This window comes from Amblyraja radiata, chromosome 2, assembly GCF_010909765.2.
Source record: "Amblyraja radiata isolate CabotCenter1 chromosome 2, sAmbRad1.1.pri, whole genome shotgun sequence".
NCBI lineage: Eukaryota > Metazoa > Chordata > Chondrichthyes > Rajiformes > Rajidae > Amblyraja > Amblyraja radiata.
The window spans coordinates 25,338,594-25,356,005 of record NC_045957.1 but is presented as its reverse complement, the minus strand read 5'-3'; the positions used below and the strand labels follow the sequence as shown (position 1 = coordinate 25,356,005).

The following is a 17,412-nucleotide window of genomic DNA, read 5'->3' as shown; positions in this document are numbered from 1 at the left end:
CTTCGCAACTGTAACATAACATCCCAGCTTCTATACTCAGTACCCTGACTGCTGAGGCTAATTTATCAAAACCTTATCAGCAGTGACGCCATTTTCAAAGAACTATGTCCTTGCACTCCGAGATCCCTTTGCTCTTCAACACTCCTCAGGACATAGAAATATAGAAAATAGGTGCAGGAGGAGGCCATTCAGCCCTTCATGCCAGCGATGGCGGTATTCATTGTGATCATGGCTGATCGTCCCCTATCAATAACCCGTGCCTATAGAAACAGGACCCTGCCATTCACTGTGAAAGGCCTGCTCTGGTTTGATTTCCCAGACTGCAATATCTCACAATTATCTGTACTAAACTCCATTAATAATTCATCAGCCCACTTCCCCAATTGATCAAGATCCTGCTGTAATTTCTGATAACCATTTTTTCCTCAATACGGTACCACCCAATTTAGTTTTATCTACAAGCTTCCTAATCATGACTTCGACATTCTCATCCAAATTGTTGATGTAAACAACAAAGGGCACAACATTGATTCCTGAGGCACACCACTAGTCACAGGACTCCAGTCTGAAAAAAACTTTCCACTATCACACTCTGCTACCTTCCAATTCTCTACCCAGTCGGCTAGCTCTCTCTGGCTCCCATCCGATCTAACATTTTAGAGCAGCCTACCATGCAGAACCTTATCAAATGCTTTTCTGAGGTACATACAGACAACATCTGCGGCTTTGCCCTCCAACCTTTTTGCGTACTTCAAAAAACAAATTAGATTTGTAAGACACGATCTCCCACGTACCAAGCCATGTTGACTATCCATAATCAGCCTCTATCTAAATGCATATACATCTTATCCCTCCGAATCTTCTTCATTCATTTGCCTACCACAAATGTTAGGCGCACTGATCTATAGTTCCCTGGCTCATCCTTGCAACCCTTCTTAAATAGAATCACAACATTAGCCGTCTTCCAGCACCTCACCCATGTCTAATGACGATTCATATATCTCAGCCTGAGCACCTGCAATTTATTCTCTAGCTTCCTAGTGTCCTTGGATATTTAATCAGGCCGAGAAGATTTATCTACCTACATCCAGCACCTCCTTGATTATATTAAGGACTGTCCTCAATATATGTCCTCATCTATATCTATTATTATATTACTAAGACTCTCATCTTGTTTATAGAAACATAGAAACATAGAAATTAGGTGCAGGAGTAGGCCATTCGGCCCTTCGAGCCTGCACCGCCATTCAATATGATCATGGCTGATCATCCAACTCAGTATCCCCTACCTGCCTTCTCTCCATACCCTCTGATCCCCTTAGCCACAAGGGCCACATCTAACTCCCTCTTAAATATAGCCAATGAACTGGCCTCGACTACCCTCTGTGGCAGAGAGTTCCAGAGATTCACCACTCTCTGTGTGAAAAAAGTTCTTCTCATCTCGGTTTTAAAGGATTTCCCCCTTATCCTTAAGCTGTGACCCCTTGTCCTGGACTTCCCCAACATCGGGAGCAATCTTCCTGCATCTAGCCTGTCCAACCCCTTAAGAATTTTGTAAGTTTCTATAAGATCCCCTCTCAATCTCCTAAATTCTAGAGAGTATAAACCAAGTCTATCCAGTCTTTCTTCATGACAGTCCTGACATCCCAGGAATCAGTCTGGTGAACCTTCTCTGCACTCCCTCTATGGCAATAATGTCCTTCCTCAGATTTGGAGACCAAATCTGTACGCAATACTCCAGGTGTGGTCTCACCAAGACCCTGTACAACTGCAGTAGAACCTCCCTGCTCCTATACTCAAATCCTTTCGCTATGAAAGCTAACATACCATTCGCTTTCTTCACTGCCTGCTGCACCTGCATGCCCACTTTCAATGACTGGTGTACCATGACACCCAGGTCTCGCTGCATCTCCCCTTTTCCTAATCGGCCACCATTTAGATAATAGTCTGCTTTCCTGTTTTTGCCACCAAAATGGATAACCTCACATTTATCCACATTATACTGCATCTGCCAAACATTTGCCCACTCACCCAGCCTATCCAAGTCACCTTGCAGTCTCCTAGCATCCTCCTCACAGCTAACACTGCCCCCCAGCTTAGTGTCATCCGCAAACTTGGAGATATTGCCTTCAATTCCCTCATCCAGATCATTAATATATATTGTAAATAGCTGGGGTCCCAGCACTGAGCCTTGCGGTACCCCACTAGTCACTGCCTGCCATTGTGAAAAGGACCCGTTTACTCCTACTCTTTGCTTCCTGTTTGCCAGCCAGTTCTCTATCCACATCAATACTGAACCCCCAATGCCGTGTGCTTTAAGTTTGTATACTAATCTCTTATGTGGGACCTTGTCGAAAGCCTTCTGGAAGTCCAGATACACCACATCCACTGGTTCTCCCCTATCCACGCTACTAGTTACATCCTCGAAAAATTCTATAAGATTCGTCAGACATGATTTACCTTTTGTAAATCCATGCTGACTTTGTCCAATGATTTCACCACTTTCCAAATGTGCTGCTATCCCATCTTTAATAACTGACTCTAGCAGTTTCCCCACTACCGATGTTAGACTAACTGGTCTGTAATTCCCCGTTTTCTCTCTCCCTCCCTTCTTAAAAAGTGGGGTTACGTTTGCTACCCGCCAATCCTCAGGAACTACTCCAGAATCTAAAGAGTTTTGAAAGATTATTACTAATACATCCACTATTTCTGGAGCTACTTCCTTAAGTACTCTGGGATGCAGCCTATCTGGCCCTGGGGATTTATCGGCCTTTAATCCATTCAATTTACCCAACACCACTTCCCGGCTAACCTGGATTTCACTCAATTCCTCCAACTCATTTGACCCACGGTCCCCTGCTATTTCCGGCAGATTATTTATGTCTTCTTTAGTGAAGACGGAACCAAAGTAGTTATTCAATTGGTCCGCCATATCCTTATTCCCCATGATCAACTCACCTGTTTCTGACTGCAAGGGACCTACATTTGTTTTAACTAATCTCTTTCTTTTCACATATCTATAAAAACTTTTGCAGTCAGTTTTTATGTTCCCTGCCAGTTTTCTTTCATAATCTATTTTTCCTTTCCTAATTAAGCCCTTTGTCCTCCTCTGCTGGTCTCTGAATTTCTCCCAGTCCTCCGGTATGCTGCTTTTTCTGGCTAATTTGTACGCATCATCCTTCGCTTTGATACTATCCCTGATTTCCCTTGTTATCCACGGATGCACTACCTTCCCTGATTTATTCTTTTGCCAAACTGGGATGAACAATTTTTGTAGTTCATCCATGCAGTCTTTAAATGTCTTCCATTGCATATCCACCGTCAACCCTTTTAGAATTAATTGCCAGTCAATCTTGGCCAATTCACGTCTCATACCCTCAAAGTTACCTTTCTTTAAGTTCAGAACCATTGTTTCTGAATTAACAATGTCACTCTCCATCCTAATGAAGAACTCAACCATATTATGGTCACTCTTGCCCAAGGGGGCACGTACAACAAGACTGCTAACTAACCCTTCCTCATTACTCAATACCCAGTCTAAAATAGCCTGCTCTCTCGTTGGTTCCTCTACATGTTGATTTAGATAACTATCCCGCATACATTCCAAAAAATCCTCTTCCTCAGCACCCCTGCCAATTTGATTCACCCAATCTATATGTAGATTGAAGTCACCCATTATAACGGTTTTGCCTTTGTCGCACGCATTTCTAATTTCCTGTTTGATACCATCTCCAACTTCACTACTACTGTTAGGTGGCCTGTACACAACACCCACCAGCGTTTTCTGCCCCTTAGTGTTTCGCAGCTCTACCCATATCGATTCCACATCCTCCAAACTAATGTCCTTCCTTTCCACTGCGTTAATCTCCTCTCTAATCAGCAACGCTACCCCACCTCCTTTTCCTTTCTCTCTATCCCTCCTGAATATTGAATATCCCTGGATGTTCAGCTCCCAGCCTTGGTCACCCTGGAGCCATGTCTCCGTGATACCAACTATATCATAGTCATTAATAGCTATCTGCACATTCAACTCATCCACCTTATTACGAATGCTCCTTGCATTGAGACACAAAGCCTTCAGGCTTGTTTTTACAACACTCTTACCCCTTATACAATTATGTTGAAAAGTGGCCCTTTTTGATTTTTGCCCTGGATTTTCCGGCCTGCCACTTTTACTTTTCACCTTGCTACCTATTGCTTCTACCCTCATTTTACACCCCTCTGTCTCTACGCTCACACATTTAAGAAAGCCTTTCCCTTTAACTCCATCCTCCACTATCCCATTCGACACCCCACCCCCCTTATTCAGTTTAAAACCACCCGTGTAGCAGTGGCAAAACTACCTGCCAGAATGCTGGTCCCACAGCTGTTAAGATGCAATCCGTCCCTTTTGTACAGTTCCCCCTTACCCCAAAACAGATCCCAGTGATCTAAGAATCTAAATCCCTGCCCCGTGCACCAGTTCCTCAGCCACACGTTCAGGTCCCGTATCTCCCTGTTCCTGCTCTCGCCAGCACGAGGAACTGGAAGCAAACCGGAGATAACAACCCTGGAGGTCCTGCTTTTCAGCATTTTTCCGAGCTCTCTAAAGTCACGCTGCAGAATATTCATCCCCTTCTTTCCGACATCGTTGGTGCCGACATGCACTACCACTTCCGGATGTTCACCTTCGCCCTTGAGGATTTTCTGCACTCTGTCCGTGACATCCTGGATCCTGGCACCAGGAAGGCAGCACACCATCCTCGCATCCCGTCTGTTGCCGCAGAAACCCCTGTCCGTACCTCTCACAATGGAGTCTCCCACTACAATGGCGTTGCCTGCCTTAGGCCTTTTTGGTTTTGGCTCAACAGCCCTATTCGCATCGCAAGCCAGTCCGCCGCCCAGTGTAAACACCTCTTCTGTCCTGACAGCTTCTAAGTGGGTGAACCTGTTCACAAGCGGTACAACACCCGGGGACGTTGGCATTCCATGCTTCCCTCCCGTTCTCACTGTCTCCCACCTTCTCTCTTCCAGTACCTTTGGTGTAACAATCGTACTGTAGGACTTGTCGAGGAACGACTCCGTTTCTCGGACGAACCGGAGGTCATCCACTTGCTTCTCCAGTTCCTCAACACGGCCCTTCAGGAGCTCTACCTGGATGCACTTCTCGCATTTGTAGCAGCCAGAGGCACCAGCGGTGTCCTTGACCTCCCACATACTGCAAGCATCGCACTGAATCAGCTTGCCTGACATCTCCTTCTTTCGTCTCCTCTCCGAAGACTCTCGAGCCAAAGACTCACACTTTTCTCACAGGGCACTTCGCTCATTCACTGCCGCTCGCTAAGAGCAGTCTTGCTTAAATTGACTGATAAATTGCCTGATTTACAGATTCACAAACCAAATTCCTCAGTTTTCAACTGTTTTCCCAGCACTGACTCACTTCTCTCCTCCCACATTTTAAACTTTACAAAAAACACTTGCCCTGCCCGTCAGCCGCCACAGTGGGATCCCAAAATTAATTTGCATTTTTTTTAAAATCGCTATTTTCATTGACATTGATTTTAATCTAAAAAAATCTCAGTTTTAATCAAGTTCTTCCGTTTTCATTAACAGCTAACGTGTTTAGGTTATTTTAAAGAAAAAACACAAATTTCATTAAAAAAAAACATTGCACTTTTCATTGTGGGGGGAGTGACTGAGGGTAGGGGAAAGGAGAGGGAGTTCTGGAGGAGGGGGGAGGGTAAAGAAGGATAATGGAGGATTGAAGAGGGAGAGTGAGATGCGTTCACATTGATCTTATATTTTACAAGATATTGCCATTTTGAACTTTAAAAATGGCGCAGTCGTGCTACCACTTGCCGGCCGTTGTAGCGTCACAACAGGAACCCGTCAGCCGCGCCTGTGCAGTTGGGGGCTATAGGTCAGTGGTGGAATATTGCCTTGGGAGACAGGCCCAACGGGTCCGCACCTGGTCTAGTTTCCATTAACTGTCCCAAGATCCCCAGTCTTCATGTTTTTCTCCATGGTAAAAACAGAGGTGGTATGCTTATGGGGGACCCATCCCATGTGGCTCCAGACCACTTTGGTTTCTATAAGTTCCTATTCTCTCCATCTAGTTTACCCCCTTTCCTTTAATGTATTTATAAAATCTCTTTGAATTTTCCTTAATATCCATCTCCTGCCCCATTTTTGTCCTCCTTAAGTATGCTGTTTCCAAAACTCCTCCAGTGATATAATTGATCTCAACTGCCTACACCTGTCCCATGCCTCCTTTTTCCTGACCAGAGCCTCAATTTCTCTTGTCATCCAAACTCCCTTGCCCTTCACTCTGACAGAAACATACATTCATTGAACTCGTCATTGCACTTTTACAAGCATCTCACTTTCATGAGGTTCCTTTACCTGCAAACAACTTACTCCAATCAACTTTAGCAAGTCCAATACCATCAAAGCTGGCCTTGGCTCAATTCATTTATTTAAGAATTTATTCAAGAATTTAAACTTGTGGGCCTGCCCTGCCTTTATCCATAACTATTTTAAAGCGAATAGAACAAATGTCACTGGTCCCAAAAGGCTTGCCTGTCCCCATTTAGTTGAGTTTAGTTTAGAGATACAGTGTGGAAACAGTCCCGCTGGGTCCGCACTAACCAAGCCAAATTACCTACTTACCTGTACGACTCTTTGGAGTGTGGAAGGAAACTGAAGATCTCGGAGAAATCCCACATAGGTCACGGGGATAATGTACAAACTCCGTTCAGACGGCACCCGTATTCGAGGTCGAGCCCTGGTCACCGGCGCTGCAAGCGCTGTAAGGCAGTAACTCTACCACTGTGCCACCCGAAGAGTCGATCGAGTTTTGCCCTCTCCATTGTAGCCCTCTACATATTTTCTGAGGAAACTTTCCTGAACACATTTGACAAATTTCACCCCATCTAAACCCTTGGCACTATGACAGTCCCATTCTATATTGGGAACATTAAAACCCCCTACTATGGCAACCTTATTACTCTTGCAACTGCTTGCAATCTTCTGGAATACTTGTTCTTATAATCCCTGTTGACTATTTGGAATCTATCTTCTTCCAACAAGGTATAATAACAATGATAATAATGGATGGGATTTATATAGCGCCTTTCTAATACTCAAGGCGCTTTACATCGCATTATTAATTCACTCCTCAGTCACACTCGGTGGTGGTAAGCTACTTCTGTAGCCACAGCTGCCCTGGGGCAGACTGACGGAAGCGTGGCTGCCAATCTGCGCCTACGGCCCCTCCGACCACCACCAATCACTCACACACATTCACACACAGGCAAAGGTGGGTGAAGTGTCTTGCCCAAGGACACAACGACAGTATGCACTCCAAGCGGGATTCGAACCAGCTACCTTCCGGTTGCCAGCCGAACACTTAGCCCATTGTGCCATCTGTCGTCCCGATCATCATCCCCATTATATTTCTCAGCGCCACTCATACAGCCTCACTGGACAAACCAAAAAAACAGGACTAGTGCCGAAATGGTATATTCTCCTTAATCACCACATCCTCTCTTACACCCACCTTTTATCTCTTTTGAAGCACCTGTACTCTGCAACATTAAGCTACCAATCCTGTCATATTTCCGTAATGGCTACAACGTCACAGTCGCACATGCCGAGTTCATCCACCTTATCGTGTCATGCCCTTTGCCTGGTCGGTCTACTGAACTTTCTTTTATCACCTTCCAAACTCTCACCTTCTTCAGTCCTGCATTGAATTCCACTCCTCTGCCAATCTAGTGTAAACCCACTCGTGTAACACCAGCAAACCTGTGGTTCTCCTCCAGTTCAGGTACAACCCATCCCTCTTGTATGGGTCACCCCTGCCTCAGAAGGGATCCCTGATGGTTCAAACATCTGAAACCCTGCCCCCTGCACCAATCCGCAGCTACACATTCATCTGTCCAATCTTCCTGTTGCTTCCCTCACTAGCACGTGGAGTAATCCGGAGATCACTACCCAGGAGGTCCTCCTTTTTGACCTTTTGCCTAACTCCCTATATTAATTTTGCAGGAACTCATCCATTTTCCTACCCATGACATTTGTACCAACATGTACAACGACTTTAGCTGCTCACCCTCCCACCTTGAGAATGTCATGTAGCTGCTCTGAGACATCCTGGGGCCTGGCAAGGCAGCACTCCATCCTGGAGTCTCTATTGCTGCCACAGAATCTCCTGTCTGGCCCCCTGACCAACAAGTCTCCTGCCACTATGGCTCTGCCTGATATTACCCTTCTCCGCTGCACCTCAGAGCCAGACTTAATGCTACAGACCTGACTGCTAATGTTGCTACTCACCCCTATTGGATCAATTCCCCTCAACAATTCCCATAAGGGTGTACCTATTTTGAAGGAGAATGACCAGTGGTCTTCTGCTCTCTCTGTCTTTCCCTTTTGGTCACCCATCTACTCGCCTCCTGGACCATCAGCCTGACCACCTTGCTATAATTCCTATCTACTCATGAAGTTCTCATACTCCTGGAAGGTCCTGTGGATGTCCAGCTGCAGCTCAAGTTCCATAATGTAGTCTGTAAGGAGCTGCACCTGGACACAATTCTCACATCTGTAGTTATCAGGGATACCAGCAGTTTCTTGTAAGAGGAACATTGCACCATTCTACCAGCCATCACTCTGCACTAAAACCAAAGGGGGGGGGGGGGGGGGAAGCACAACAATCACAGATAAGAAACAGCAGATGAAACCTTTATCTCCTGTCCCCCTCTGCTCAGCCTTCTCACTGAAGCCTTGACCCAAAGCCTCACACTTCCCCTCCACACGGCCTCCCCAATATGCTGCTCTGCTACACCTTGCCTTCTTTTTATTGGTTGCTCAATTAGCCAATTTTGATCACAACCAATCCAATGGCTACCTTTTGAAAACTCCAACTGAAAATGGTGGATTCTGTTGGTTTTGCTGAAATCTACATTGTTAATAGAAAATTAATTTTGTATTCAGCAGAGATGCTGATAGTTCTCCACAAACATCAATACCATATTGGTTAACTGTACAGAATATTTCAAATAAGATTGTCATACAATTTGACTAAAATGAATTTACAGCGTAAATTTTCAGTACACTTGAGATTCCTATTCCAAGCAAATCAATGCAAAATAAATGCTACAGACAACTGTTGAAAATCTTCTAACATTTCTAGGAAGCACGGCTGAAAGAAAGGGAAACTGAAACTGAAGAAGGTTTACGTAGGAGATTATTAGCAGCAAAATTGGACATGGAATTCAGTAAGTACATTAATACCTCAATTAGCAATCAAGATATTTTTCAAGATTAAATGGAACAGCACTATACAGGGGTATTTATAATATAGCATTAATGGAGAATCAAATCCGTAACAGTTATTTTTAACTCACTTATCTCATTCGTGGCTCCGGTATACAAGGAGCAGAGATACGAGCAGATTCCCACAGGTATTCAAAGGAGGAGCTTTGATTTCCCCCCTGCAATTCCAACAAGCCCCTCTACAGATGCTGCCTTACCTACTGAGTTAACCCAACACTTTGTATTCTATGCAAGATTCTATCGGGTTCTTTTGTTTCCGAGGGAACGTTGAACTATAACCTGCCTGCGTCCAGCCATAAATCTAACTGGGGAGAATGGCAAAACATTATCCCAGTGAAGCACGAACCGGGATCTACCTGAATCTTAGTGGGTAAATGAGCCGCTCGTATCCGGCAAATGGCATCTGGAGTCCCGTAGGAACTGGCAAATCCTGCCGCTTGCACCTCCCTGTGTCCCAAACACTCGGGAAAATCATCCTTACTCACCAGGTAAGAAGGACCCTCCAGACCTGCAGAATCAAGCAAATCCAACCCCTTGCATTCTTCCGGTCTCCCAGTGGCAGGGGAAAATGCACCTATACTCACCTGGTAGAAGGAGCCCACAACCCAACAGGCGCAGCCACTGCATCCCCTTAAACACCCCGTAAACTCACCCGACACAACGGCTCCGACTGGCAATTCCACCTCTGCCGCCACAGCTGCACTTTCAAAAGCACTTCTGTGCCACCTATTGAGCCCCGAGCATTCATTAAAGCCAAAGTGCAGACTGGAGAAATAATGCTCAAAATGAAAGAGCGCTGTCATTTGGAAAGTATTCTTATGTTTTTAATGTTGATGGATGTAAATTTCCATGCACCTGTGTCTGACTGGAATTGAAAACTGGCCAAGTACAGAATGTGTGTGCCATTTGTATGAACTTGAACTTTTGTTTGGAGGGGGAGAAAGTCTGAAATTAGATAGACCAGATTCATAAATACATTGTGCGTGTCTTTGTCTTGCAGGTAGACAGCCTGGTATTTTTAATCTGGTAATAGTTAATGATAAATTAGAGGATGCCTATTCTCAGTTGAAATCGATTCTTCTTAAGGTGAGTTAATTATAAATCCACTAAACTTTGTTGAGGATACTGACTAAGCTGTTAACACTAGTGGGAACTAGTGGTTTTCCAGCAAATTGGGAAAACAAATTTGAAAATCACAGCCTGAAATAAGTGAAACATCTGGGGATAGTGCACAACATGAATGAGACATGATTCAGCGCAGGACCCTTCTTCAGATTTGAATGTGGTGCTAGAGGGGTAGCTGACAAAGCTTGGCAAAATGGTGGAGAGAGGTGGGGGAGTTGATTGACAGATGTTTGGACAAAGACCGGAGGTGAAAACAGTGCTATCACACCTCAAAAATAAAGTCCTTAAATAGAATCCCAAATTTCCTGGAATTTGATGGTATTTCCTGAAATTTTCAAAAATGCTTCCTGCGTACTATTTGTTGTTTTTTTCGCGGGCACATGTTAACAACACAAAGAACAAGGCAAAATAGATCTATGTAACTACACCATATCTGCCTGCTTCTGTTACTCACTTGTACAGTGTTATGCAAGGCAGCTTTCGTTGTCTTTGTTTTTTCAATCTGCTCTCTCTCCTTCCCTCTCGGCCCCTTGAGCCCACCCACCATTCTGTAAAATCAAGGCCAATCCCAATGTAACTGCAATCCCATCGTCCACTGGTAACTTTTCACCACAAGGCTTATCCAGAATTCTACCACTGCCTGAAAAATAATCAAAGGCTCAACTTCCACTGAGAAAGAGAATTCCAAAGACTCACTGTAATACGAGAATTTTCCCGAACAGTCTGTGACCCAGAGCTCTGTGGCCATAGCACTATGTTTAAAGCCCATAGCGCGGCAGCCGGTAGCTCTATATTTAGAACCCATAGCGCTGCAGCTGACAGCTTTGTTTAAATTCCCGAAATTATTAAATTTCCCTAAAATTACCCAAAGACAACCAGAAGTTCCCGAATTTCGGGTAATGTCCTTCAAAATGGAAACACTGGGTTAAAAGACCATGTGAGTTAAGTATGGAAGAGGTGAGAATTGTGAAGCCAAAGGATGATGAGGAAGGAGAAATGGGTGTGAATCCAGGTGGGGCACAGGGAAGAGAGAGGGGAAAGAGGGGTGGGGGTGGGATATTTGTAGGTTAGTTACCTAAAATTAAGAACATTGAAATGTTCATACTGTTAGTATGTAAGTTACCTAAGCAAAATATGACATGCTGTTCCTCCAGTTTGCCTGTGGCTTTATTCTGGCAATAGATGAGGCCCAGGACAGAAAGGTCACTACAGAAATGGGAAGGGGAATTAAAAAGGTTAGCAACTGGGAGATCCAGCAGGCTTTGGTTATTGATCGTCTCTTTTTATTTAATGATAAAATGATAAATTTAATGATAAAATGAGTGCTCTCCATAATGTTTGGGATAAAGACCCGTCATTTATTTATTTGCCTCTGTACTCCACAATTTGAGATCTGTAATAGAATCACATAAATCACATGTAATTAAAGTGCACATTGTCAGATTTAATTAAAGGCCATTTTTGTACATTTTTGTTTCACCATGTAGAAATTACAGCTGTGTTTATACATAGTCTCCCCATTTCAGGGCACCATAATGTTTGGCACACATGACTTCACAGGCGTTTGTAATAGCTCAGGTGTGTTTAATTGCCTCCTTAATGCAGGTATAAGAGAGCTCTCAGCACCTAGTCTTTCCATCTTTTATTGGTTTATCAACGTGAGGACCAAAGTTGTGCCAATGAAAGTCAAATAAGCCATTATGAGTGAGAAACAAGAATAAAACTGTTAGAGACATCAGCCAAACCTTAGGCTTACCAAAATGAACTGTTTGGAACATCATTATGAAGAAAGAGAGCACTGGTGAGCTTACTAATCGCGAAGGGACTGGCAGGCCAAGGAAGACCTCCACAGGTAATAATAGAAGAATACTCTCTATAATAAAGAAAAATCCCCAAACACCTGCCCAACAGATCAGAAACACTCTTCAGGAGACGTGTGGATTTGTCAATGACCACTGTCCACAGAAGACTTCATGAACAGAAATACAGAGGCTGCACTACAAGATGCAAACCACTGGTTAGTCACAAAAATAGGATGGCCAGGTTACAGTTTGCCAAGAAGTACTTAAAAGAGCAACCACAATTCTGGAAAAAGGTCTTGTGAACAGATGAGATGAAGATTAACTTATATCAAAGTGATGGCAAGAGCAAAGTATGAAGGAGAGAAGGAACTGCCCAAAATCCAAAGCATACCATCTCACCTGTGAAACACGGTGGTGGGGATATTATGGCCTGGGCATGTATGGCTGCTGAAGGTACTGGCTCACTTATCTTCATTGATCATACAACCGCTGATGGTGATAGCATAATGAATTCTGAAGTGTATAGACACATCCTATCTGCTCAAGTTCAAACAAATGCCTCAAATCTCATTGGCCCGCAGTTCATTCTTCAGCAAGACAATGATCCCAAACATATTGCTAAAGCAACAAAGTTTTCCAAAGTTAAAACATGGTCAATTCTTGAGTGGCCAAGTCAATCACTTAATCTGAATCCAATTGAGCATGCCTTTTATATGCTGAAGGGGGCTAGCCCCCCAAAAAAGCATAAGCTAAAGAGGGCTGCAATACAGGCCTGGCAGAGCATCACCAGAGAAGACACCCAGCAACTGGTGATGTCCATGAATCGCAGACTTCAAGCAGTCATTGCATGCAACGGATATGCAACAAAATACTAAACATGACTACTTTCATTTACATGACATTGCTGTGTCACAAACATTATGGTGCCTTGAAATGGGGGGGGGGGGGGGACTATGTATAAACACAGCTGTAATTTCTACATGGTGAAACCAAAATGTGTAAAAATGGCCTATATTAAAATCTGACAATGTGCACTTTAACCACATGTGATTTTATTTCTATTACAAATCTCAAATTGTGAAGTACCGAGGCAAATAAATAAATGATGGTTCTTTGTCCCAAACATCATGGAAGTTAATGTGTCAAACATTGGGGTAATTGTGCACCTGTGTGATTAGAGGAAATGAAGAGTCGCTGTTTGTGGTTTTGACAAAATCTAAACTTCAAACTTATCAAGTGGAAGGAAGATAACGGAGAATTCAAAACCAGTGCAGAAGGCAGTAGAGTTGTGCCAAACCAGTAAAAAAAGAATAAGAGAAAAAGTTTAATTGTATCAAATGGAATTCAACTCAAGGGTCACAAAGGTTTAGATAAAATGAACAGAGACAGCATATCTGAATATTTCAGAAATTGTTGACTGGTTTTGGAAGAAAAACAGATTCTTTTTTTTGTTATTGCAGGAAATCGAAATGGCAAAAAGCTTACAGAAATGAACTGATTTCAAACACCATTCCATTTATTTCGAACCTTGTATTCCAGAGAATTAAATGAAGTAGGAAGAATGAAAACAATTATTTATCTGTATTCTGACATGCTTTTCTAAAGTACTGGTAATTTTATTTTTGTGTTGGTGTATTTTTTTGAGCTAAAATAATGGATTGCCTCTTAAGGCATTTGTATTAGAGAATGTTTCTTGTTAGAAAAGAGAACCTGGCTTACTACTCAGTAAAATATTTAGCTCAGTATTACAGAAAGTATTTTCTTTTTTTTTAAATAGATTTTAATTAACTGTTCAAGTTGTTGTCGGATACTTTATGAAACACTCCAAATAAACTCTTGCATCTTCAACATTATTAAAACAGAAAAGTGATCATGATTGGACCAACAACAGTAGGCATCAGACTGAGCTTGGCACCTTTTGTACCAGCATAATTTCTAAATTAGCAGATTTCCCATAAATATTATTCTTTGCTTGTGAATATAAAGTATTGAAGTAGAAGAATTATTTCATCATGGGTTTGTCTGAATTTTATATATTGTTTGTGAGATGAAATTCACTGTGATGGTATCTGGTTAAATGGCCTTTTGGGGGTATAAAGAAATTCACTGGGAAATAAAAACTGCAATGTGTTTTTTTTATTCATTGTGTGAGAATGACAAGTCTCGGCTGTTGTGGGACAGTATTTATGCTGACTAGACCATTCAAGCTCCAACCATCACTACCCCAGAACTGAATGTTGTTATGAGAAGAAACTGTCTAGGTTGTTTTTGTGGTCCAGAAGGGAGAGTTAATTGAGATTAAAATTATGAAATACCTAGATAAGGTGAACAGGAAGAGACTGCAGTAAAGAGGGATCTGTGACTGCTCATGTGTGAAAGACAGTGAGTTACAATCAGGTAGAGCATGTAACTAAGATGACAAATGAGGAAATCAAAATGCTGGCAAGTACTTTGGGAAAAGAGAAACATTTATACTTTTATTACAGGAAGGTAAGCAATGGTTCAGCAGGTTGATTTCTGGGATGAAAAATATTGTCTCCCAAGGAAAGGTTGGACATTTGGAAGAAGAATAAGCTATCTTATTGATATACTCATAACAGAATAAACTAGAAAACAGAGTGATAGAATAATGGTACGCCCTTTTAAGTGGAGAGGATTAGACATAGTTGATTCATTGAATATGTTCAGGTTGAAGAGGGAAGTTGTTTTTCCACATGGAGGGTGGTGGGTGCTTGGAATGCGCAACTGCATTAAGTAGTTGAGAGTACAGTAACTAAATTTGAACAGGTGCATGGATAGGAAAGGCTTAGTGATATGGGTCAAACATGGGCAAATTGGACTATTTACATGGGGCATCTAGGTCATAAGTGATTGGAGCAGCATTCGGCCCATCAAGCATACTCAGTCATTCAATCATGGCTGATCTATCTCCCTCCTAACCATATTCTCCTGCCTTCTCCCCATAACCCCTAACAGCTGTAGCACAGACGATGGGTCCGTGCTGTATAGCGAAATTATGGGTTATGTGGAACAAACAGAAAAGTGATGTTAAAGCCAGGATAAGATTGATGATTTTATTGAATGTGCTGCAGTTTTGGGATGCCTTCTGGACTGCAAAACTTTATTAAAAGAATAAAAACACTCACACTCACAATATTCGCAGATGCATGCAGATTAACGGATGTAGGAGTAATTGATCCCTGTAGCATCTCTGCTTAGGAAATTTTATTTTCAAATATTAGGCCTTCCTTGAAAAAGCTGACCTTTGTAAAACAAACAAAAGCACAAATAAGTTAAATACAAAATAAATCACTCTGCCCATGACTGCAAAAATCATGACATTCTAATAGTTATGTAGACTTCTATGAAGCCTTATGGTATTCAGAAATGCCAATGTGATATAATGAATCACTTATAGTACATCTAAGATTGTAATTGCCAGGGTATGTTGAAAAGATGGATTCAAGAGTAACTTTAAACAAGTGAATCGTCAACTGTGATTGCAGCAGGAATGGTATGGATATTTGCAGTGAATATTGACTTCATAAATGCTTGTTGCTATGTAACACTCTAATGCTTGATGGCTTTATGGACAACCATGCATTTTCAAGACTATATATCCAAATATTTCACGAAGCAAGTATATCTCTAACAATTACCGCAACAGAATTTAACCCTCCTGAAATCCAACCCTGGCCTTTGTCCCTTGCTTTATGCAAAAGGTTCAGTATAATATGGCAGTGAGGGTGTGTGGGGAGGAAACAGGGGAAATAAACCAATTATATCTTGTCAAACCAATGTGTTACATGTTTCCATGCAATTGTGTAGATAACATCAAAAAACCTTGGCACACATCTTATTTACCATTTGTAAATTGGAACAGCTACAACACATTTAAGAGGCTTTTAGATAGGTACTTATTTATCTTCATTTCTTCTTGTCACTGAACTATTAGCACTTCGTGTTTTGTACACAGCAGCATCCTTTGCTTTTCCCGTTGCTTTAGGAAATTCCGGAGCTTTGCTGTTTGAAAGGACACCGTGGAACTGGTTAACTTCATCTTTGTCTCCTCCTGGAACCATGGAAATGACTGACATTCCGAGGCGCACATCCTTCCACTAGGATGTACAACATATAATTATAAAAATTGCTAGCAAGCATTTTCATCTAATTAAAGTTTCTGCATTTGAGACAGGTTAACTGCTTACTATTTAAAAGAACCAGTTTATCCCCACTTGTAAATATTAGTCCATGAACAACTATAGATACACATTTAACAAATTGTGCTGTAAATCAAATCTGAATTATTGCAATGACGAGTTCCATTCTGGTTCTGTCTCTGCCCCAGTTTGTTTAGTTTAGGTTGGATTTACAGCCTGGAAACAGACCCTTTGATCCACCGAGTCTGTGCTGACCAGCAATCCCCGTACACTAGCATTATCCTATACACCAGGGACAAAACCAATTAACCTACAAATCTTATCTTTGCACTGTGGGAGGAAACTGGAGCACCCAGAGAAAACCTAAGTGGTCACGGGGAGAACATAAAAACTCCGTAAAGTCAGCACCGTAGTCAGGATCAAACCCAGGTATAAGGCTGCTACTCTACCAATGTGGCACCCCAAAATAGGGCTACTGCAAACCTTATCCGTACTTCTATTATCTCTAGGTTTATATTCCTGCATCCTCCTGACTGGCCTCCCTTGTTCTTAGCATGTAAACAAGTCTCCAAAATTCTGTCAGTTCTATTTCACAGCCAGTCCATTCATTTACCGTATCTGAACCACAGCAGCTCATGATAAAAAAAATCCCAATATTTTAATGGAAATGCTGGGAGAAATGCCTAGACCAACTTGTTTTCTCTTGTGTAAGAAGGAATTGCAGATTCTGGTTTAAACCGAAGTTAGACACAAAAAGCTGGAGTAACTCAGCGGGACAGGCAGCATCTCTGGAAAGAAGGAATGGGTGGCGTTTTGGGTCAAGAACCTTCTTCAGACTGAAATTCATGGGAAAGGGAAATGAGAGATATAGACGATGATGTAGAGAGATATAGAACAATGAATGAAAGATATGCAAAAAATGATAAAGGAAACAGGCCGTTGTTAGCTGTTTGCTGGGTGAGAACGAGAAGCTGGTGCGACTCTGGTGGGTGAGGGATGGAAAGGCAGGAGAG

General features: G+C 42.4%; 2 protein-coding genes across 8 annotated transcripts in view; one reads left to right on the top strand and one right to left on the bottom strand.

The window, feature by feature from the left end:
* The window catches only part of guk1 (guanylate kinase 1), a 58,477-nt gene extending 44,099 nt beyond the window's left edge, over positions 1-14,378 (top strand). The window contains exons 6-8 of one of the 4 annotated variants that reach the window (XM_033043673.1): positions 9,170-9,254; positions 10,313-10,398; positions 13,700-14,378. In XM_033043673.1, the coding sequence (XP_032899564.1) occupies positions 9,170-9,254; positions 10,313-10,398; positions 13,700-13,732 (204 nt within the window). In that variant the 3' untranslated portion in view covers positions 13,733-14,378. Of the gene's footprint in view, positions 1-9,169; positions 9,259-10,312; positions 10,399-13,699 lie in introns of all 4 variants that reach the window. The other 3 variants (XM_033043682.1, XM_033043700.1, XM_033043692.1) reach the window with 3 other exon arrangements.
* A 938-nt stretch (positions 14,379-15,316) lies between these two features.
* The window catches only part of obscn (obscurin, cytoskeletal calmodulin and titin-interacting RhoGEF), a 435,173-nt gene continuing 433,077 nt past the window's right edge, over positions 15,317-17,412 (bottom strand). For 3 of the 4 annotated variants that reach the window (XM_033043597.1, XM_033043606.1, XM_033043615.1), the window contains one exon: positions 15,317-16,357. In XM_033043597.1, the coding sequence (XP_032899488.1) occupies positions 16,180-16,357 (178 nt within the window). In that variant the 3' untranslated portion in view covers positions 15,317-16,179. The remainder of the gene's footprint in view (positions 16,358-17,412) is intronic. The other variant, XM_033043588.1, reaches the window with a different exon arrangement.